The sequence below is a fragment of the Hippopotamus amphibius genome, chromosome 9 (assembly GCF_030028045.1).
Source record: "Hippopotamus amphibius kiboko isolate mHipAmp2 chromosome 9, mHipAmp2.hap2, whole genome shotgun sequence".
NCBI classification, from domain to species: Eukaryota; Metazoa; Chordata; class Mammalia; order Artiodactyla; family Hippopotamidae; genus Hippopotamus; species Hippopotamus amphibius.
This window is the reverse complement of record NC_080194.1, coordinates 107,321,811-107,344,704: the sequence shown is the minus strand read 5'-3', so window position 1 is coordinate 107,344,704 and position 22,894 is coordinate 107,321,811. Positions and strand designations below refer to the sequence as shown.

Genomic DNA, 22,894 nt, shown 5'->3' with positions numbered 1-22,894 from the left:
CAGAAAACAGTTTTCATGTGGAACTGTCTTTCAGAGTATTTTTCACTGGCTTCTAGTTGCCTCTTTACCAAAAGCCTTGTTTTTGCAAGCTAATCTCTAAATGATCAGGATAAAATAAAAAGCCCTCTCCAGTTCTTAAAAATGAAAAGGCAGAAAACAGACTTTATTCCAAAAGAGATTTTTAAAAGATGTTTTTAAAGAAAAATGTTACATTACTAACACAAATTCTTCCCCCCGTTTCTGAATTGTCCTTCTCCAAGGCTAGCACTCCAGCCAAGCTTTCGTGGGATGTACTCAGAGCCCTCAGCCCACAAGAGTTTGGCCTTGATCTTCTTCCTGAGGGGACTTCTCAAGTCTTCTAAGCCAGGCAGTAAGAATGGTTACAAGGCTGGTGACAGCCGTGGGCCCGCAGGGTCCCGGGCTGCTGCCCACCGGCGTTTCCAGGGAGAACCCCAGTGCAAAGGGTTTCGGCTGATGTCCTGGCAGTGAGCAGAGATGGCTGAGCAAGCTAAGCTTCCTGAAGACCAGACGTGACACCAGAAGCTGTCGTGCACTCCCTGGAAGGAGCAGAGATGAGCAGACCATCCTCGCCCTGCCGGGGCTACCACACAGCCCTGGGGCTCGACCAATAATGGCGGCATCTGTGCCAAGTACAGCAAGTCTCACCCTCAGCAAAAGTGAGGACCACGTCCCGGCACTTCTAGTCGCGCTGCCCTGGGCTGCGGGAGAGGGCAGCACAGCACAGGGAGGGCCCTGACCCTCTCGGGCCCCATCCGGAGCCCCAGCGGCCACCCCTGCTGAGCAGTCCAAGTGGTCCTGAGGCCGGGGCCGGGCTCGCGCAGGTCAGGGAGGAGGTTCAGATGAAGGACTTGGCCAGAGTCACCATGTGATCCACACCACACGCCACGTCCACGGGCTCCCCAGGCATCGTCACCTGAAAAAACAAGACCCAGCGCACCGTGAGGGGAGGTGGCCTGGCAGCGGCCCAACAAACACCTGACCCCGCCTCTGGGTAGGTGACTTAACCGCTCTGAGCCTTGGCTCCCTCACCTGGAAATGGGGTGTTTACACCCACCTGGCGAGTCTGCTGGGAAGGGTCAATGTGCTCACCGTGGGAAGGGCCATCGCGACTCCCCATCCAGACGAGGGTGACACCCCCCCCCCACCCCAGACGCCACTCCAGGCGCACGTACAGACCCTGCATGCATCACCCCAGGACGTGCACACCCCACAGAGGCTGCTCCCCTATGAGCGTGACTCCCAGAGGGCAGCACCTGCGCTCGAGCCAGCTGTTCAGTGACCTTTCCTAGGGGCTCCAGAAACTCTCCTGCCCTGTCCTGCCCTCAGGGTCCACTTTGGGAAGGAGGCCTCCCAGCCCAGTATCTTCAGCCGCTTTACCCATCAGCTCTGGACCCAGGGAGGCTGCTCCCAGGTCCCGTGCACCCTGGAGGAGAGGTGTTTACTGCGTCTCAGAAGGTGCCAGAGCCTGGCTGACAGCCCTGCCGACACTCCCACCCACGCTGACAACACTCCATCACAGGCAGGCCCAGCCCTCCAGGCGATGCGCAGACAGCCTCGTGCAGGTGTGAAGCCTCTGGCCTGAGGGCTTTTAAGGTCATGTCTCTCATTGTTCCACAGCCAGGCCTTGGAGATGGACAACCTCCACCCCAAACTCCATGGTACCCACGACATGGGCAGGACCTCCAGGTCCACACACCCCCAGTTCTCCAGGAGAAGGGGACTTTGCTTTCTCCTACTGTATTATTATTATACATGTTATTATTACTACTGTTATTACTTTGAATAGGTAATAGTCACATGGCTACAATATAAAATGACATTCAGTAAAAAAGAAAAAAGGTATTAAATACCTTCGGACACCACCCTGCATCATCTGCCCTGCTCCCCACCTTCCCTCTGAACTGGAAACTACTTTTAACTGGTTTCCTGTCTTTCCAGAGATTCTGGATGCAGAAAGCTGGTGCGAGTGCAGCGTCTTCTTAGCAATTTCTAAGACAGAGCACCCACACCATGTCCTCCGCAGCCCCCGCCAGGGTGCTGACGCAGCTCTCCTGACCGGATCCAAATCCTGCCCTCCCTCCCCAGCGGCAGCGCTCAGCAGGGCAGCATGACAGCTGGAGAGCCACCTGTAACAGCCTGCAGAGTTTACTGAGCTTCAGAGGGGAAGGCCTCGTCCAGATGGCCTGCCCTAAAAGCCCAGGGGCAGTGACGCCGACCGTGTGCAGACAAGTCCATTAAGGTCTCCTGGTCACAAGGCAAACGGACGCTAGTAACCAGCTCGTGCTACTCACCCCTCCCTAAACAAACGCCTTTAGCAAAACCTGTTACAGAAATCACTGAACAAACATGCAGCAGTGCCCGCAGCTCATCACAAAGGCCCAGGGCTGCAGAAAGCGTTCCAGGCTGGCCGCAGAAGCAGAAGAAAGCATGCTGCCCGGGGTGACCAGGCCAGGGGAGCTCCTAGCAACCCCCCGGGGCCACGAGGGCGCCTTCATTGACCTTCCCCGGGAGAGGGCCACTGCGCTGACCTGCAGCCGAGCTACTGCACTTAAACACCTCTGTCCTTGTTCCCCAAGGGCTGTGGCCATTAGAGCCCAAAGCAGAGGGGGCCACGTGGCCTTGGCTGACTCACCAGGATGATGGCCGTGGCTGACGCTGGCCCCGGGCACCTCTCCGCAGAGCAGCAGGCAGCTCCCGAGGCTGCGGCTCCCCCAGGAACCACCTCTCAGTCTCAGCCTCTGAACTGAGTCCAAGAAAAGGCTGCCCTCGGCCACGTTTTATTTGTGTCCTCATCAAGGTTAAAAAGCAGTTCCTATTCTAAACCAATTTATATTCACATTATTGCAAAGGCAAACGGTTCCAGAAAGCAAGCCATATTTGGCCTCAATGACTGAAACGTGTGAGCAGCATCAGTGTAGGACCACCTCTCTGCACAAGGACAAGCTCCTGAGACACGCCCACCAGGAGAGGGACAGAGGAAGGCAAGGAAGAGCGCTGGTCCAGTGGTGACCAGGCTGCCGGACTCGCCGAGGGGAACCGGCTCAGCCTGCGAGGAGGCCCGGCCCCCGCAGCGCACCCTCGCCTGAGATGTCAGAACTGCCTGGGCCTGTGGCTCCTGAAGCGGCCGGAAAGAGGTCCAGAAGGCAGGGGGTTCCCAGCTGGTGCCCCAACCCAGGCCCGACCAGAGGAGCATGCACCACAGTCTGCACTGAGAGAACCAAGTTCACGGCGCAGCCCAGCCCACTGAGCAGCTGAGAGACGGGGCCAGCGGCTTCAACTCCCGAAGTCAGTGTGCACAGGTGTGGGCTGGGGGGACAGCCCGACCTTCACAGGTTGCTCTGAGGCTGAGAGACAGTGCAAAGCGCCAGCATCCGGGATGGCTCCATGCTCCCAAGATGGCTGTCATGTTTCTATGGAAAGTGAGTGCAAGGCTGGGGTGGGGGCCACTTGAAAGCTCTCCCTAGTGGCCTGTCCCCAGGCCCACAGGGCTGCCACTGGGCAGAGGGTCCCCGCCTCTGCACTCACCCTCCCCTCCACTGCGGGGACTCCAGCTCAGGCCCTCGCAGAGGAGGGGGACCACAGTGACATCTCGAAGTCAGACATTCTGAGTCTGAATCTTGGCTCTGCTTCTTACTAGGTGTGTGACCTTAAAGAAATCACTAAACTTCTCTGAGCATCAATGTGGAGCAGGAAAACATCCTGGATACCTTCTGAAGGAGAGGTTTCAATCAGGTGACTCAGCTGTCACTTCCTGGGCCTACGACCCACCAGAAAAGCCCAGGCTCTATAAGTAAGTCTAAGAATAACTAGTTAATACCACTGTAGGAGCTACAAATATGGCTTTACTCTTTTCTTTCTTTCTTGGAATACTTTTTAAATGATGTAAAGATTAATAAGAAAATACAGTTTCTAAGGAAAAAAAACACCTGCGATTTTTTTTTTTTAAATGAAACAACAGAACAGACTGCAGAAAGGTCCAACTAGCCAACAACAGACTAACCTCTAAGGAATCCAACCTAGTTGATCGAAAACCTGGTTCCTGCCACCACCGCTCTCCCAGAGCCCCAGCCTCGCATCTTGGAACCGGCAAGGACCTCAGTGCTATCCTCCCAGCCCCAACCAAAAGGTGACAAGGGGGCAAAGGAGTTCCACACACTGAGGGCTCCACAGACACACAAGAGGAGACCGCGCTGTGGCATGAAAGCAGCCGCCGCGGGAGCAGACCAGAGTGTCCTTTCCCTGATGGCACAGAGGCCGGCAATCACCCTTCCAGAGGGACCCTCAGTGCAGCGGGTCCCGTCTGAACAGCCGGGCATCCACCCCCAGGCCTGCCGCTCCCCGCTCCACCGCAGAGGCCAAGGCTGGCCCGGCCACTTCAACAGCAAGAGCGCTCAAACCTGATTTCCTGGCTGATCTTCCCTCTAACTTGGAGGAAAGGAAGGCAGGCAGGGAGCCTCTAGCCTCAATGGTCATTCATTCACAACCCAGTTGCCTGGCCATTTCCCCAGCTGCCCCTCAGAAAGCAGTCCCTGGGCGGGGCGGGGTGGTTAAAGAGAGGGCGGCAAGGAGGTCCCACGAGGACGAGCAGGATCCAACCTGCTCCACATCCTCCCTCCCAGAGCTGCCACCTGCTGTCCGCCACCACTGCGCTTTTCCTCACCCGGGCTGGGGTCCCCAGGGAACAGGTGGGTCAGCACCAGCCAGGCTGGGCACAACTCTGGGCACATTTTTTTTTTCCAAAAAGTTTAAAGTCTCCCTTTTGACGTGTTCTCTTAGCAGCACCGGAGTCAGGGGAGCCAGCGGCCAAGGGAATGGCTGAGACAAACGGCCCCTAAAATACCAAAGCGCCTCAAAACATTTTCTGTGGGTTTCTGACCGATAAATCCTTATTTTAAATTACACTTTTCTTCTGCATTTTTACATATTTTTTAAAAATGCTTTACACAACCTCAAAACACATCATTAAAACCTAACCTTCAAAGAAAACACTGTGGCACGCACACACGCACGTGCACACGCAGGCGCGCATGGCGCCTGCTCCTCCACACACAGACCACCTCTGGGGGGACAGGGTGAAACCAGAACCAGCGGCTGCTGCTGGGACAAGAGGCGGGAGACTTATTTTTCATAATACATTCTGTACCACATCCATGTGTTCTGTATTCAAAAAATAAATAGGCTTTTTTTTTTTTAGAACTTAAAGAACTGACTCAATAAACAACACTAAGATAAACTACAACTTAAGAAGGAACCTCCTTCCCCTTTAATTTTGAAGTGAGCCTTTTTGTATAATTGCATCCTCCCCTAAGAAGAGCCTTCGTCTTGCTCTGGTGGCTGTGGTAAGGCACTCTAAACACTAAACATCCTGCTTTCTTTTAAATTCGCTGTGAAACCCTCCTCTCCACGGGCCTCTGTACACAGCTCCTGGCAGGTCAATTTCTTCATCTCAACCCTCTCCCTCTCAGAGCCCTGTGGCGCCCAGCCCGCAGCTCGCTCCTCCCTGAGGCACCCATGCGCCCGCGGCCAGCTCTCCGATGAGGCTTCTTACAGGCACCACGGGACTGGAACCCCAGGGACCAGGGCTGGCCCGGCTGCCGCGTCAGGCAAGTCTGCTCTGCGGGCACGCAGCCCTCAAGCCCGCCCGGCCCAGCCTTACCCTCCACGGGAAGTACTGGTCTTCCAGGCGACCAATTCCCAGGCACCCTCGGATGTTCTTGCCCCACACAAACAGCTCTCCTCTGTCTGCAAAGAAAGAAAAACAGTGGTTTGGCTGGGGCTTAGGCCAAGGGCAAGTCTCCAAGAGAAGGAAGGGTTATGAGAATAGGCTTTCTAGAACCAGGTACAAAATCAAAGTTCAACTTCTCCCAAGCATTAATGCTTTCTTTCGAAGGGGCAAGTATACAGTACCCTCCCCATACCAAAAACACGTCCCAGCCCGGATTCATGCTGTGTCTTTCTCACAAACATATGAGAGAGCATATGCCTGGCGGTGGGCCCAGGTACACACAGACCCCTCTGCTCGACCCTTACACACACCCCCAGTTATGTCCAACCAAACCCTGCCCTCCACAAATCCTGAAATCTCAGCATCCTCAAAGCCGCAGGTCACACCCTGACAGAGTGAGAAGTAGGACAACATGTCATTTCTTGTCTGGGTCTCCACGTCTCAGGAGCATTTGGTCAAGTGGCACACGGTGACTGGGTGCCCCTCTGGGTCAAGTCTACATCTGTGTGCTAGAATCTGGGCCAGAATGGGGACTGACATGCATGTTCCTGTCCTTGTGGGGAGGAGCTAGTCAAAGAGTGAAAATTAAACTAAACAAATGCATGTTTTCAATGTAAAAAGTGCCACAAAGGAAAAGGACAGGCAGGGTGCTGTAGGGAGAGGCCAGGAGACTGAATCCAGACTGGGGCTCTAGGAACGCCAGCCTCCAGGACAGACCCCCAGACCTGGCAGGGCTCTCAGTCCAGACTTTTGTCCACACCAGCTTGGGGCATCCTCAGCACAGAGGCCCCATTCGCCAGCCCCATCTGGCAGAAGGCTCTGGTCATGGGAAGAAGAAGAGAAGACACGGAGGAGCTGAGACTGAAACAAGCCAGCTGATTAATGAAGGATCCTACTGTGACACGCTGTCAGTGCCCTCCGCTCTTCCTGCCCTCCTTGGTCTTCCACCTCAGAGGTTATGTGTTTAACAGAACAATTCAGCCCGGCCCCCAACACGTTAGCAGACCCCAGCGTAAACCAACCAACTTCAACTGCCAGCTGGCCACAGACAGGGGAGAAACCCAGGCTCTGAGGCTCCCTCCACTGAGGGGCAGTCACTGGCACTCGGAGGGTGGCTTTAGGTCTTGGGGGAAATCTAGGTAGGATTTCATTTCAGTGTGACCCGAGATGGCCACACAGCACAACAGCAGAAAAAGGAATCTACCCTAGTCAAAGGCTTCGTATGGACTTCCAAGCACATGAATTTGCACATAGTTTAAGCCTCAAACGTTTGGGAAATAAGTAATGGTTACCTCCAGAATTCTCCCATACTGACTCTATTTGCTACATCAGAATAGCTTTAAAATGCTCATATGACAGATGCATTTGCAGATGAAGGTGGCCGACCCTGCGTGAGGGGTGGTGAGGGCCCTTCACCCCAGTGACCGCTGTGACCACGCAGTGCCTCGTGCAGGCAGACAACCCTCCGCCCAGCACCACAGCAGCCCACGCTGCAGCTGCTGCTGCTCAAGCCTCCAAAGTCTGAGATGCAGACGGTGGCTGAATGGCAGCAAGGACTCTGGAACAGAGGGTGGTCATCTGGAGCGGTCCTCACGTTAGCATGAGGCCAGGGAACACAGACGAGGATGACCCAAACTGACTGCCCCAGCCCCAGTGTTTAAAAAGGAAACTACTTGCCATGAGACTTTAAATTACAAAGAAAAAGCGAATTTACATGAGAATCACAAAATGAAATTAATGTAGTTCAGTCTTAACTATTCAAGTCAACTAAAGAGGAGCAAATTGAACCGACAGGCACGGTGGTGGCAAGAAGCGCAGACACACTGGAGATCTGCAGAGTAACTGGATATTTCATGGCTTTGTAACTGGGCAAACCTTTGAGAAAACCTCCATTTCAGCCTCCCCTTTGATCACTCTCTCCCCCAGCACTTTGGAGAAACTGGGCACATCTACCTCCTCAAAACCACAGGACAGTCTTACAAATGTGCCTCTTGCCGCCCCATGTTCCTGGGTCAGAAGAGGGTTGGGCTTGGCCAGGGGCCGTGATGAAGCCCCACACGTCCATTTCCTCCTCGCCCACCGCGGACGCACCAAACCTCCGCTGGTTTTCCCCAGCAGCCTGGCCCACTCAAGGGTCCCCTCTCCCACCACCGACTGCATCCTGTTGAGAAAATTCACTGTAATGTTAGCCTAACCACAAACCAAATGAACCGAACACAAACCTCCGGGATGAAAAGGAGACACACATTATACAACCTCAAGCCAAACAACTTCTGGATTAGCCATGCTCTCTAATTATCCACGCAAAGGCGCCACCCCGCTGGACAGATGGAAACTGAGAGCAGCCCAGGGTTTGGGGCTGAACCTGAGAGGCCTTGGGGCCACACAGGCTTGGTCACTTACTGGTCAGGGCAGCAAAGTGGCTGAGTCCACAGCGAATGCGGGAAACCTGGACTCCTGGGTTGAACTCCGTCAAGCCAAAGAGAGTGGGTGGAATCATCTCTGGAAGAGCAGTTTCCAAGAGGTTTGGTCCTTTCCCAAGAATTCCATAGCCCCAGACGAAAACATGTCCTTCTCCTGGATTACAGTAAAAACAATGGTCAGGAAGTCAAACCAAGTGCAGTCCTCCCTTGCTAGAAATTCAAACCACACCACCAAGATGCATTATATCCACATGGATTTTTTTTTTCTCTTCTTGCTTGGCAAGAACATGTTGATAGATATTTAAAATAATGTTTCTCTTCTCCTCTTTCAAATTCTTGCTTGTGGAGTATGTCTAGCCAGCTAACCAATCTCAGAATACAAATGTCCTACATCTTGAGGCTGCTGGACGGGGCCACTCCATAAATCACCCACAAACCCCACATGAACACAGGAGAGCCTTAGAAAGGCTGCTTTTCCTAATAACTCTACATTTCACACAGATGAGAAGACCAAGCCAAGGACACACACAACCCCTGGCCCAGTTCTGAAACTCACGATGACTGTCAGGCTATAAGAAGTTGAATACTCATCAGTGCTGCCAGATGTTTAACCCCGGGGCAAGGACCTCAGTACCTCAACCCTCAGGCTCTCCTCCTGTGTGCCTGTGGGTCCTTGGCACAGCCTCTTTGGAGAAGACAGGGCTGGAGATTTTTGCCCAGGCTCAGGGAGAGGAAGCAAGCAGTTCAATCTCCACTCCAGAGGTGCGCCATAGCTACCCAGCTCTGTGCTGGCTGTTCATCAACATATAAATCGTGGCCGTTATCCTTCTGTCAAGAATGTCACCCTCACCCACTATTAACTGAACTCAAATTAACTAGATCTTCCCACAACCGTGCTCCCCGCACTGAAAACCACAGCCTGAATCCAATGGACACCAACCCTTCCTCACCCACCCCACCCTCAGCTTCCCAATGAACTGCCTGCAAGAGGGTCTCACCGTTTAATACAGCACAGCCTGTCCCCCCACACGCAGCCTGCTTCACCTGGCCCACTCCTGAGAAGGGCAAGCACCGGGGGACGTTCACCTGAATCAAAGAAAGGGTCCACACTGTTAGGAAGACAAACCAGTGAGAACTTGGAAACACTCTGTTTCATGTACGGAGAGCTAAGTCCCAGTTCATTCATTCCCTCCTCAAATATCTCCTGAACAACGTGCACATGCTAAGCGCCTAACTGGGTGCTGGGAAGATGACAGGAGCAGGAGACCCAGGCCCGCTCTCAGAGTACAGTCCAACAGAGGCGGCAGACGTCAGCCAAAACCAACACAGGATGAATCTGCACTGAATGTAGTGAAGGAGAGTACAGCGGTCTCTGGGTGTGACTGCCGGGGAACCTGACCTCGTGTGTTGGGAGGAGCCGTCAGGAGTAAGCAGGCCAGGGGACAAGAAAAGGAAATCCCAAGTCGGTGATGGACGTGCAAAGGGAGCGAGGTGAGCACAGCACATTCAGGAGTTTAAACAAGGTCAGAATGGCTGAAGCAGGCAGGCGAGAGGGAGCATCTATAAGATGCTGGTGGGGAGAAGGGACACCAGAGCACGCAGGATGCTGTTGACCACAGTAAGGATTTGGCCTCTATCCTAAGCACAACAGGGAGGCAGCAAGGGTTCCAAGCAGGAGAGGGACGTGATTTCTAGAGGGGATGTGGGGGAGGAGGGCCAGGGTATCAGCATCAGCGTGAATTCACTCTGGGATGTGAACTTGCAGTGCCTGGGGACAGCCAAGTGGCACGTCTGCTCAGAGTGAGAGACGGGAAGGCCAGGGGTTGGGAAAATGAAGTGTGGCCAACTTCGCTTTCCAGCAGGATTTGGTCTTGGCGCCTCTACTGAGGAATAACTTTGCAAGATAGATTTTAAATGCTTCCATGGCCACCACAAATCTTTTTAGAGTCACTTGCAAACGGAGACAGCTGGAGGATAACAATCCCTAAGTTGACTCCAAAGGAATGAAGGGGCTTCCTGATCCTGGAGGATGCTCTGGCCTGGCTGTCACAGCTTCTCTTCCAACTGGGCTCTGGCGCAACGCCCTCGGCAAAGGCTTAGAAACGCTCCAGCAAAGACCCATTGGATACGCACCACTGTTGTCACCGACAGGATGAGGCTCGGGCCACGTAAAGAATCACGGATGTGATGGGCTGCTTCCAAAACAATTGTCTGTCTCCTGCTTGTCACTGTGTATAATCTGCACCCTAGTGTGTGGGGGCAGGGCCTAGTGACTTGCTTCTAAAGAACAAAATTCCAACAAACGTGAGGGGAAGGCACTGCCCAGGTGAACTTATAAAGCACTGGCTTCTGTCTCGCTGACATGCTCTCTCGCCCTCTTATTTGCTCGCTCAGCTGAAGCCATGCTGTGAGCCGCCACGTGGAGAAGCCTGCATGGCAAGGAGCCGACGAAGACTTGGGCAACCACTAGGAGCTGGCCAAGTGTCAGCAAGGACCTGGGGCCCCAGGGCCAACAGTCCACGAGGACTTGCACCCTGCTGCCAACCACCAGAGTGGGCCCGGAGGCAGAGCCTTCCCAAGGTGAACCCCAAGATGACGTCAGCCTTTGAGTGACTCAGAGCCTAAGACCCAGCTAAGCCACCCCTAGATTCCTGACCCACAGAAACTGTGAGATAATAAATGCATGTTGTTTTAAGCCACTACGTGTTGGGGTCATTTGTTACGCAGCACAGATAACAATGACATGACCCTGGATCTGCCCCCATGGGAAGGCCAGCCGTGTGAGACACTGATCTCAGGCCTTGGTATCAGGAAGCCCAGTCCTTCTCCTGAACATTTTATTTGCTGTTTATCTTATGGAAACAATGAATCATTTAAATGACCACATTTTCACCTCTGTTTTGGCTACTAGAGAGCTCAGAGCCAAATCTGCAGCTAATTCTAGCCAGGGTCAGACTGTAGAGGATGAATTTTTTCATCCGATTGGCTGGTCTTTATCTCTTTGTGCATATCTCTCATCTATTAACACATATTTAAAACCCTTCTGCATGCTGTCAGAAGTTTGATGACATTAAACCCTTATCACTTAGAGATCCATATGATTTGTAGATATGATGTCTAGGATTTGCTTCAAAATAATGCAGGACAGAGAAGCAGATGGAATTACAGATACAACAAGACTGCCCATTAGGTGTTTGGGGCCTTTTGGAGAGGAGGGCGGAGAGGGTTAATGAAAATGTTCTGGAATTAGATAGTGGTGACAATTGCACAACCTTGTGAATGTACTAAAAACCCACAGAGTCACGCAATTTAAAACAGTAAATTATCTATTTTTTTGAATGGGCCATTAGCTGGTAACTGCTGACCATGGGTGATGGACACAAAGAGATTAATTATGTAGTGAGGTCTACTTTTTGCTTATATTTGGAATTTTCCTTACTGAAACATTTAAAACCCTACTGTACTGTATTGATGGTGGCTCCCTTCAGTGAAGGCAGGGCTGTGACAGGGAGAGGCCACCAGTAGGGTTGCCAGTGCCCTACTGCGTGATCTGGGGGCCGCACAGGTGTCTTCAACAAGGTGCACACCTCAGATCTGTGTGTCTGGGGCTACACACACTAGACAGCAACAAGAGGCCCACTGTGACGTCACAGGCACTTATGTAAACAGCCTCACATCCCTTTCAGAACAAGAAGGGCACACAGACACACCCAAATTACTGCTCTAAACCAGAACTATCTCATCAAAGTATCAATGATGACTTCTGAATCTAAGCTTTCTTTTCAGGCTCCAATGATATCGCCAAGAACTCGGCCCCTTGAAGAGGTGAGGCGTACACAGCACTCTATACATCACCCCTTGATGAAGGACCTCTTCTAAATGTCCTTACCACTCCATTTCCAAACCCCCAGCCCCGGGCTGCAGTGACCTCACACCTGTGTGGAGTCAGTGACAGAGGCCAGCTGCAGGTACTCAGAGTTCCCCCAGCCGAAGAGGCCACCATCGGCTGACACAGCCAGGCAGCAGTCCCCGTAGGTGGCCACCTGGACGACGTTCACTCCGGCAAGGTCTCCACCCAGCTTGGTTGGCATGCTGGTGATATCGTAGTGACCCAGACCTGAAACGATGGAAAACTGTGTTACTTTTAATTGTTTATTCTTTTTTAACACACACTTGCATTGACTTACTATTTGCCAAATGCAGTGTGAAGCACTTTGCAAATATCATCTCAAAATCCTGCTCCGTTCCTCTACACACTGCACAACTTCACTTTCACGTCTCACCTTACTCCTTGGCTTATGCTGTCAAATGTATCAACAATTTCATTCGTTTTATAAAAAGCTAACTTTAAAAGTCACCCACACTAAGATTTTAAAAAATAAAAAGAAGCTTCAACTTTATAGATACTAAAGAAATGCACATTTTAAAAACGGGCTTCGTAATTAAACTAGGACACTTAAATTAACAATGCTCACTGCTAGAGAGGTTATGATTACATTGGTACTTCTATACATTGCTGATGGCAATATAAACTACAAAAACTTGGAAAAGCAATTTAACAACACATTCTGAAAACAATAAAAATGTTCTAATCCTCTGACCCACTCCTGGCAATTTAATCCTAGGGCAACAATCCAAATGAATGAAAAAGCTAGATGTGTATACATGACAAATGTCACATCTCAATGGCTACTGCACCCCTCCCAAAAATATGCCTCTTGACAAATGGTTAATGGGTAATTACCTGATAAAATGATTACATGATTAATTTACCTTATGGTACATAAGTTTGACACTGTATCATACAAATATTAAAAACTGCAACTGAAAGTTATACCAACACAGAAAAATGTTTCATGTAAATTTAATGATAAAACAAGCATATAAAATCACACCTATGCTATGATTACCATAAAAGATGTTCACATATGAACAAGGACTGGGAGAAAACATGAGTCAAGGAAGCAAGATGATATGATGAGGGAGCAGGATTAGAGAGGATTTACACAAGATTTAAATCTTAAATTTAAGGCTCTCCCTTCAGACAAATATCAAAACACAGAAAGATAAGCTACACAAGGATGACAGAGCTTATCCTTCATTCCTCCCTCCCTTAATCACATTCTTCACAAATCAGTTAAAATCGAGCTCCCTTTAGGTGCCGTATGCCTCTTAAAAGACTGACTTGTGGCGGGTGCCTCCAATCCTCTACCAGTCCGGGAGTTGGGGGTGATGGCGACAAGAGAGGGAAGAGTCAATGAAGGCAGGTGCACCATCCCACAGGGAGAGGCTGAGGGGGGTGGGGGTGGGGGTAAGGGACGCTACCTGTCTGCCCATCCGCGCCCCATCCACAGGAATACACGTCTCCTTTATCTGTCAGGAACAGACTATGGTCCTGACCACAGGCAACCTATCACACAAACAGAGGTGCGGTTGGTGAGAAGGAATCCTTAGAAGCTGGAGTCCCGGTCCAAGTGCCCGAAGCATGGCAGCACTCTCCACCGCTCCTCAGTGCTGAGGGGGCCAGGCCAGCAGGCTGCCCCGCTCTGCTCCATATCTGACTCTTTCTCAATCCAGCGCAGCCCAGCTTGTGTCTCCCGCTGCCCTGAAACTGCTCTTGCTAAAACACACAGCACCAGGTGTTCTACGGCGTGAACCTGAGAGCCCCTGCAGCCCACTCCACCCAAGCAGCCGCTCCCTCCTCCGCAAGCCTTCCCCGCCGCTCCTTCCCCAGGTGCCCACTCAGGCCCTTCAGTGCTGGAATGCTCCTCCGAGGTCTGTCCTCTGCCCTCTCCCCTCCTTGCTCTGCATGCTTCCTGGGAGAAGGCACCCACCCCCAAGGCTTTTGCGGCCACCACCACACTGTCAACTCCAGTCTCAACCACTCTAGTGAGTCCCAGACCTATTTTGCTAACTGCCTAATGAAAAGCACCACTTAGCAAACATCCCTAATGCCAGGTGCTGTGCTAATAAGTCAATGACCAAGGCCACCCAGTAAGAAACCCAATTTCAGAGAGGTTTGGTAACTTGCTCAAAGTCACCCAGTTAACATGTGGAGAAGCAGGGACTTAAACTCGAATCCCTGTGGCTCTGAAGCCTGTGCAAGAAGCACACTCCATTCCACTGCCACTGCCACCTTGAAAACAAATTTCCAGGGAATTCCCTGGTGGTGCAGTGGTTAAGAATCCGCCTGCCAATGCAGGGGACAAGGGTTCCAGCCCTGGTCCAGAAGGATCCCACGTGCTGTGGAGCAGTTAAGCCCGTGTGCCACAACTACTGAACCCATGCACTGCAACTACTAAAGCTTGAGCCTAGAGCCCATGCTCTGCAACTAGAGAAGCCACCACACTGAGAAGCCTGCACACTGCAACGAAGTGTAGCCCCCACTTGCCACAACTAGAGAAAGCCCAGGTGCAGAAACAAAGACCCAACACAGCCAAAAATACATAAATATTACAGAAAAAAAAGAGAAAACAAATTCCCTCTCCACCTCCTCCTCGCCTACCCTGCTCCAGACTCCGCCATCTGGCCTAAGAGCATCAGCGCCACTCATGTGCCTGTGGAGTCACTTGGCTCCTGCTAGCTCCCCCACTGCCCATCTAACCAAGCCTCGAATCTTGTCAATTTTCCCACGTGTCTCCACACCTGTCCCTTCTCCCCACAGCTTCCCAACGGGCCTTCACCTTCTCACCCAACTCTATTCTATGGCCAAAGTTATCTTTCTAAACAGATCGTGACTTGGCTGTCACCTGCTTATAACCTTTGACAGCCCCCAACCATCAAGAAGACGCACTCTAAACTCCTTAGCAAGGCGTACAAGACCCTGCATTGTCCCCTCTCAACCCGTCTTCCAGCCAGTTCCACCCTGCCCCCCACCCCCACCCCCGCAGGCAGGCACACCACACTCCAGCCACACTGCATGCTCTCAGCACCATCAAGCCTTCAGGCTGCTCCTTCTGCCATAAAACCCTTCCCACCACCCGACCCTGGTCCAGCTGGTCAGTTCCTCGGCCACCTCCTCCATGACGCTGTCTCTCCTTCCAATCCACCCCTGGTAGACGTAACAATTCTCCTTCTGGTGCTCTCATAAGTGCTTTCTGTATACACTCATTTACATATTTAAGTATTTAAGTATCTACCATGTGCCAGACACTGCACCAAGGATGGGAATAAAATGGCCAGCAAGACAAAGCAGCCTGGAACACACACAGCCCTAACATACTCTGAGACAGCTAGTTGTTATAACCTGCTTCTCCCACTAGAGTGTTACCCGCCCCGCCCCACCCCCAATGTGTATTAAACTTTGTATCCCCACAAGCTAGCATAAATCCTGGCCTATAGTAGACAGGCGATAATATTTACTAAAATAATTTATTAATTCAGAAAATCCCCCTAACAATTTGCCATCACCTCACCCAACTTTCGCCCTTCCAAAATCACCCCCCAGGGCAGGACCAGTGGTTCTCAGCCCACGTCTCTTACCTGGACCACCTGTCCATTGAAGTCCTGCATCCTATGGACTTTGTGACTTTCGCTACAGCCAGGAGCAATTTGGGGAGAACCAAAAAATATGGTCATGGTAAGCACTGTGTGATTCTGGCCCCTCCCGTCACCCCAACTGGCAGCCCCCACAGGCATAGTAACATTAGGGAAACTCTCAAGGTCAAAAATAAGGAAGAGGTAAGTCTAGGCATGAAAGTAAAACAAAACAAAATCCTTTTGTGATTTTAATATGCTGCAGATTTGTGACTGGAATTTAGACCTACCAGCATAATGTTAGGAACTAAAGGGAAATTTTTTTAAAGACTAGAGGAATTTTTAAGTTAATCAATTTGGTGCAAATAAACTAAATCAAAGAAGTTCCACGCATCACAGTCAATGCTCACACACCCTCCCTCCCACCTGTGCTGGAATGACACTCTCACAGCCTTCCAGTGAGCTCTCGCTGCCCCTCTCTGGCATGAGGAACCTCACCTTTCACTGCCCTGGGGTCTATCACACTGTAGTCACTCAGGAGGTGTTTAATGCTTGACATAATTTGGGGACACTCCTTTTGGGAACTCACCTGTAAATTTCGTTTTCAACCACCTTTCTTCCACACTGCCCATAAGAATTGTTGCCCATGCTGAAGACTAAAGGATAACACCGCCAATTAAATCAGTTCTGCAGGTTCATGGAATCCTCGAATACCAGGACTGGAAGGGGGTCTCAAAAGTGGTCCTAATCTGACCACTCACCCTAGCTGCCCACTTGGCTTCCTTCTCCAACATTCACAGCCTCTGCAGGCACCCCCACAGGCATGCTGGGGTCCAGGCCGGCCACAGCCTGGGCCACTGCTGCTAGGCCTTCTGCCTCCCTGCCCGGGCGCTGGCTGCACTCCTCAGGAATTTCACAGTATGAGGCAAGCACATTCTATGAAAGGCCTCAGCATCCCCATTCCCTGTACCTGTCACTAGGCTGCCCGCAATGCCAAGCCCCCTTTTGAAAGAGTTCCTAACACCACCTTCAACTTTTCCTACAAAGCACACTAAGCCAAAAAAATGAAATTTGAAAACTTTAGTCAAGTTGAACTTCCCTTGGAAACAATTGCTCTTCTGGAGAGGGCAGGGGTGAGCCAGGAGACTGGACTGTGGAATCCCCCCACCACCTGGAAGAATTGTGAGCAAACAGGATGCTTTCAGTGCAAGAGAAAAAGCCGTCTATACACACAGTCCAGATTGGTGGCTCTACGGCTAAGGAGCAGGAGACCATAATAAGGCTGCCCGGTGTGTGCCATCACATTTATAAATACCTGAGATCGTCTAAGAAGCACAGAGGGCAGAGACCATGAAAGAGTTAGCGAGGTGTGCCTGACACAGCTCTCTTGCACCATTCTACTGACTTGCTCTGGAAATGCCAACAGCTTCACTAACTAGATGTGGCTCAAAGGAACAAGCCACTTCAGGCCCAACAGTGGGAAAGCGGTCCCCACTCTCCCATCCACCTGGAACAGGTCCGTCACCTCCTTCGCTGTCTGTCAGAACGAGAGAGTGGGCTCTGCCACAGGAGACCTGCAGCACTTTCGTCTCCTGAGGTCTGTCCAGCGGCAGTGGGACGGGCGAGGGCTCCAAAACATACTCATATCCCCTCGCTGAAACGAAAAGGGCCAAGTGCACACACATTACACTGCCTGACGGACTCCGTTAGTGGCAGAGCTAAGACAGGAACTCTGGCACCACTCCCAGCCCTCGGCCTCCATCACATGTTGGGTTGTTGAAAAGTATACTTAGCTATATTAAAGAAACCTCTTCCCACATCATTTATACCTTCTGGATTTTTTTTTCTTTTTCTCTCTTTCTTTTTTTTTTTTTTTGGTCACACTGCACAGCATGCAGGATCTTAGTTCCCCAACCAGGGATCAAACCCACGCCCTCTGCAATGGAAGTGCAGAGTCTTAACCACTGGACCACCCACCTTCTGAATTTTTAAAGAAAGGAAAAGCATTTTCTTCCTGCAATACCCACTAGAATTTCTAGTAAAGTGAAGAACAGCATATATGGTATGATACCACTTAGATTAAAAGGAAGTAAAAAGAATACACAGATATATGTGCTTGCATATACAGAAAGTCTCTCTAGAAAGATAAACTGGAAACTGTTGACAAAGGTTGTCTTCAGAGACAAAAACTGTTTGGCTGGGAGGACAGGGGTGGAAAGCAGACTTTTCAACATATATTCAACTGCACCTTTAGGATTCTGAGGTATACAAATATGTTAACTATTCAAAAAAAATTTTTTTAATATTTAAATAAGCAAGAAAGGGTGAGAGTGTTTTAGAAGGCACTCTAAAGAAGAACCTTATCATTCTTCATAATCCTACTGGAGAAGCCAGAATGGGTCTATACAGGGAATTCCTACAGTAGATTTTAAACAATGAGCTTCTGAATATTTATAATGGAGGCTGGAGTTAAGGAGAAGATCTGCAACCCACTCCCCACTAATGACTCTTCTCTTTTCTCCTATGAGCCCCATGTTTAAGAACATTTTGTCCCGGGGAATTCCCTGGCAGTCCAGTGGTTAAGACCTCACACCTCCACTGCAAGGGGCGTGGGTTCGACCCCTGGTTGGGGAACTAAGATCCTGCATGCCACACAGCGCAGCCAAACAATTTTAAAATATTTTAAATAAAAACAAAAACATTTTGTCTTATTATTACACTTGCCTGTCAGTATGCATTAGTGACTGATACAATTTTCAAACAGAGTTTTTGATCAGCATGGGACAACTAATCTATCACAATAAGATAATGTAATTCTAAGCAAAACCAAAGACCCTGGACAATGCTGTTAGTGTATACAGCCTTGTCAGCTGCAAAAATACAGTACTTTAAAATACTAAAAACTTACATCTCCTGTTAGTATCTTCACTGACCCCCTAAGGGCCTGGGAAGCAGTAAATACATAACATTTAAAGGGAACCTGAAGTGTTACAGCTCCTTTTTTAAAAAATAAACAAACAAATAAATAAATAAATGGAATCTGGCTCCACATCCAACTACCAATTGACAGGAAACACAGAGGACAGAGGACCACATTAAACAGCACCACAGGGATGCATTCAGCAAACTCCAGACTGGAAACTTCTACAGGGGAATCAACATGATCCCTTCAATACATAAATATCAAGGAGAAAAACACTGACACAAACTCACAACTCTTTTAAAAGTCTTATCAACCAATTGCAATGGCCAGACCTTATCTGGACCTTGATTCAAATAAATTTAAAATAAAATAAAAGCCTAATGACATTCATGACACAACTGGCAATTAAAACACCAGAGGGGAGTTCCCTGGTAACCTAGTGGTTAGGAGCCGCCACTTTCACTGCTGCAGCCCGGGTCCAACCCCTGGCTGGGTAACTGAGATCCTGGCAAGCCGTGCAGCGCAGTCAAAAAAAGAAAAAAAGTTAAAAATGAAACAAACACTGGATATCTGGTGATATTAAAAGATTATACGGTTGATTATTTTTAGGTGTGGTAATGATGTGTTTATTTCTCTAAGTCCTTAATTTTTTAGATATGTGCTGAAATAGTTATGAAAACATCAATACCGTTAGGATTTGCTTCATATCTGTGGAGGGGGATGGTGGGGGAAGTGAATACACCATGACTGGTGGGAGCTGATGGCTGCTGGAGCTGATGGTGGCACAGGGGACGCATTATACTCCCTGCCCATTTCTGTATATAATAAAGGTATAAAAGAATGTGATGTGGCGTCTTACACAGCTGACAAAGACTGCAGTACCACTTTATAAGAGAATACTGATATAAAATTAAGTGACAAAAGGCAGAAAACAAAACATACGCTGTAATCAAAATTATATTTTAACATATTTGCGTATGAGTAGGGGAAGGGGAAAAATTGGGGGGAAAAAAAAGACTTGTCCAGTATATTTCTGGGTAATTTCCCCTTTGTTTTAAAAATTGTTTCTTATTATACTTATATTCACTGGCTAGGGTCTACTGTTTAAAATGTCATTATAAATCATTTCTAACATTTTTACAATTCAAGTTTCAAATATTTGGAATCAAACCTCCATCTTAAGGATTTCACTGGGGGCTTCCTAGGTGGCGCAGTGGTTGGGAGTCTGCCTGCCAATGTGGAGGACATGAGTTCGATCCCTGCTCCAGGAAGATCCCACATGCAGCGGAGCAACTAAGCCCGTGTGCCAAAAAATAAATAAAAAAAAAAAAAAAAAAAAAAAAAAAAGGATTTCACTGAATTTTTCCCTAGACCATATTCTAGGCACTAAAGAACATTTCAAGTGATGTCCAACCAAGGAAAGAAAGGTCACCTCTTTGGGGCCAAAAAAGAACACTTTTACTTACCAGCAAATGCCCTTTTGCCTAAAAGTTCAATGTTATCACCAAACAGGTTAAAAAATAATGCCGTCTAGATGGTTTCAAACAACATTCCTTTAAAGCCTCCATCTATTTTTTTGTTATGGTTTGGTTTATGAAATCATAGTCTTAAAAATCAAAGGGTGCTTTTTCAGACTAATCACAGCAGATAGAAACCAAGGTGAGAATGCTCACTTTTATCTTTCCGGCTCCTGTGAAATCCAAGCTGCGAGTCTTTGTTGAGCCCCATACCCCAAACTTTCGTAACATCCTTAGTTTTAGAGGACAGCAACGTGAATCCATAGCCACAGGCAGCAGATGAAATCTGAAAAACAATTCCCATAAAGCACGGACTGATGTGTGACATCAAGCTTTCCCAGCAACAAATGACAGGTTGTGTATCCATTCCCAGAGCACACACTATCACTACAGCAACTAACATTTATTGGACATTTACTATGTGTTAAGGGCTTGATATGTACTATTTCATTTAATCGTCACAACCACCCAATGGTCTAGGTGTCACATCACCCCCATTCACCAAGACACAGTCTTGCACAGCAGTTAAGCTGAAGACTACCTTAGTTTGAATCTTGGCAAGGCCACAGGGTTTACAACTGGTAAACCCTTACCAGCTGTGTGACCTGAGATAGACTGCTTAACTTCTCTGTGTCTGTTTCCCTCTATGAAAAATGGAGATAATGAAAGTCTCTCTCTTATTGGGTAGTTGTGAGGACTAAATGAGTTAATATAGTTAAAACCCTTAGAGTAGGGACTTGCCTAGCAGTCCAATGGCTAAGATCCCTCGCTCCCAATGCAGGGGGCCCAGGTTTGATCCCTAATCAGGGAACTAGATCCCGCACACCATAAGTATAGATCCCACATGCCACAACTAAAGATCCCGCATGCCACAAATGAGACCCAGTGCAGCCAAATAGATAAATAAATAAATATTTTAAAAAACAAAAACAAAAATAGAGTAAATAGTACCTGACAATGTAAGAGCTATATAATGTACTTATTACTGGTGGTGGTAGTATGGTAGGTAGATGAGAAAATCAAGGCTCCTAGAGATTAAGTAACTTGCCTACTACAGTCTCACAGCTAGTAAGTGGAAGCTGTCTGATAGCAGAGTGCATGCTCTTAACTTTTATGCTACACTGTTACATGTTACACTGTTACATTCTCAAACCTCCCCTGCCATGAAGAATTAGTATCACAGGGGCCTTGTCTCTGCTGGTGCTGCACCCACACTGCTATCAATCCTCACCTTCACTGATCACAGGAGGACACTAAGGCTTCAGTGGGGCTGGAAGCAAACCAAAGGCAGCCTGGCTTTAGGGTCAACCCCCTTTCCCTAATACCCAGGGTGGTCTGAGATAGTCCTGGTTTACATCTGACATCCCAAGGTTCACTCTCAAGCAGATGATGACAAATTACGCGGTCACCCTCATGATCCCCCACTATCTCTCGGTTGTTTACAGTTTACCAAAGGCCTATGTGGTCAATCTCAGAGACTACATGTAAATCTAACCTAATCCTGATGAAAATGCCAGCTTCCCACTGATAATGAACAAATGTGAGGTTTTTCTTTTAACTCCAGCATTTCTTGAAGAGAGCAAGCTAAATATTTCTTTTAAATTTGATGACTTGTTTGAGTCATCCAAAAGTTACGTATCCTTCCTTCTGCCTTGTGACATTTTCTCTCATAACACTCACGTGGAACGTACACACGTGCACTCCCTGTATTAGTAAATCAGTCAATCAATAAATAACACCTCAGTTCTCTGGCCTTCGGGAATGGCTCTACCTCCATAGAAACGCCCCACTGGGGAGACAGGAGCCAGCAGCCCCTGACCACACAGCAGGAAACACAGACAGGTGAGTCCAAAGCTGATGCCCAGCACACTACTATTATTCCCATCTGCTTATTCAACATTCAACAAATATTTGGGAAGCACCTACTAGATTGTTAAATCTGTTAATATGTGAAAAGGCTTTGAACAATACCTGACGGAGAGTCAGCACTAAGCAGTGTTTGTTATAATAATGTGCTAGAAGGGGACTTTCCAACTACCATGGTGTGAAGAGGTTGGCGAATCTCTTCCCAAACAACAAGTGTTAAACTGGAGAAAACTGCATACAAACCGACAACCATTTCAGGGCTCCAGAAGTCAATCAAAGGCAAATAAATCAAGAAATTACTCATGAAGGGCTGCGAGGACTACAGGCAAGAATATCAGGGGTCTGTAGACTTCCTGTCCTGGGCTGCTCCATCTACCCCAGCTCAGTCAGCACAGACGTTAGAAAAGGGCAGAGCTGGCCATGAAAACCATCAGCTTTGCTGCCAGAAAGGACAATTTCAGGTAAAGGCTCAAAATTCATGCCCCACAGCAAACTCAGCAGAAAACAAACAAGGAAGATCCACAACTCAGCGAGCCTGAGGTTGCAATCCTGACTGGGGTAAGAGGAGAGGCAGACCAGCCAGAAATTTAATGGGAAGAGTCTAGAAATGAGAGAGCCATGGAAGGCTCTCCACACCTGCGTGGCTGACTGGGAAATTGCAAAGAGCTCCCAGGGGAAAGAAAAGCTGAGGCAGACCTGAGATCAGGCTGAACTTTGAATGGGATCCCCAACCCACACACAGAATCAAAGGTGGAGGATAGGAACCTTGTAAGCTCAAGGTGTTTGAGCACAGCCTCTGCCCAAATCACTGGCTAACCAGAAAGGTATGCAGATAAGGGGCAACCCTCAAAAAGCCTGGCTTTAAAAAAAAAAGACAGTGGAGGGAGAGAGAGGGCGCTAGGAAGGGGAACAAAACATAAAGCCAAGCAAAGACACTGGTGGC

At 49.1% G+C, this 22,894-nt stretch overlaps 1 protein-coding gene across 6 annotated transcripts in view; it reads right to left on the bottom strand.

The window, feature by feature from the left end:
* Nucleotides 1–132: 132 nt before the first annotated feature.
* The window catches only part of RCC1L (RCC1 like), a 35,976-nt gene continuing 13,214 nt past the window's right edge, over nt 133–22,894 (bottom strand). For 5 of the 6 annotated variants that reach the window (XM_057747575.1, XM_057747573.1, XM_057747572.1 and 2 more), the window contains 10 exons: nt 20,242–20,371; nt 17,171–17,299; nt 16,235–16,301; nt 15,652–15,703; nt 13,495–13,579; nt 12,105–12,286; nt 9,168–9,255; nt 8,150–8,323; nt 5,678–5,763; nt 133–934 (listed from right to left, as the gene is read on the bottom strand). In XM_057747575.1, the coding sequence (XP_057603558.1) occupies nt 857–934; nt 5,678–5,763; nt 8,150–8,323; nt 9,168–9,255; nt 12,105–12,286; nt 13,495–13,579; nt 15,652–15,703; nt 16,235–16,301; nt 17,171–17,299; nt 20,242–20,296 (996 nt within the window). In that variant the 5' untranslated portion in view covers nt 20,297–20,371 and the 3' untranslated portion in view covers nt 133–856. The remainder of the gene's footprint in view (nt 935–5,677; nt 5,764–8,149; nt 8,324–9,167; nt 9,256–12,104; nt 12,287–13,494; nt 13,580–15,651; nt 15,704–16,234; nt 16,302–17,170; nt 17,300–20,241; nt 20,372–22,894) is intronic. The other variant, XM_057747577.1, reaches the window with a different exon arrangement.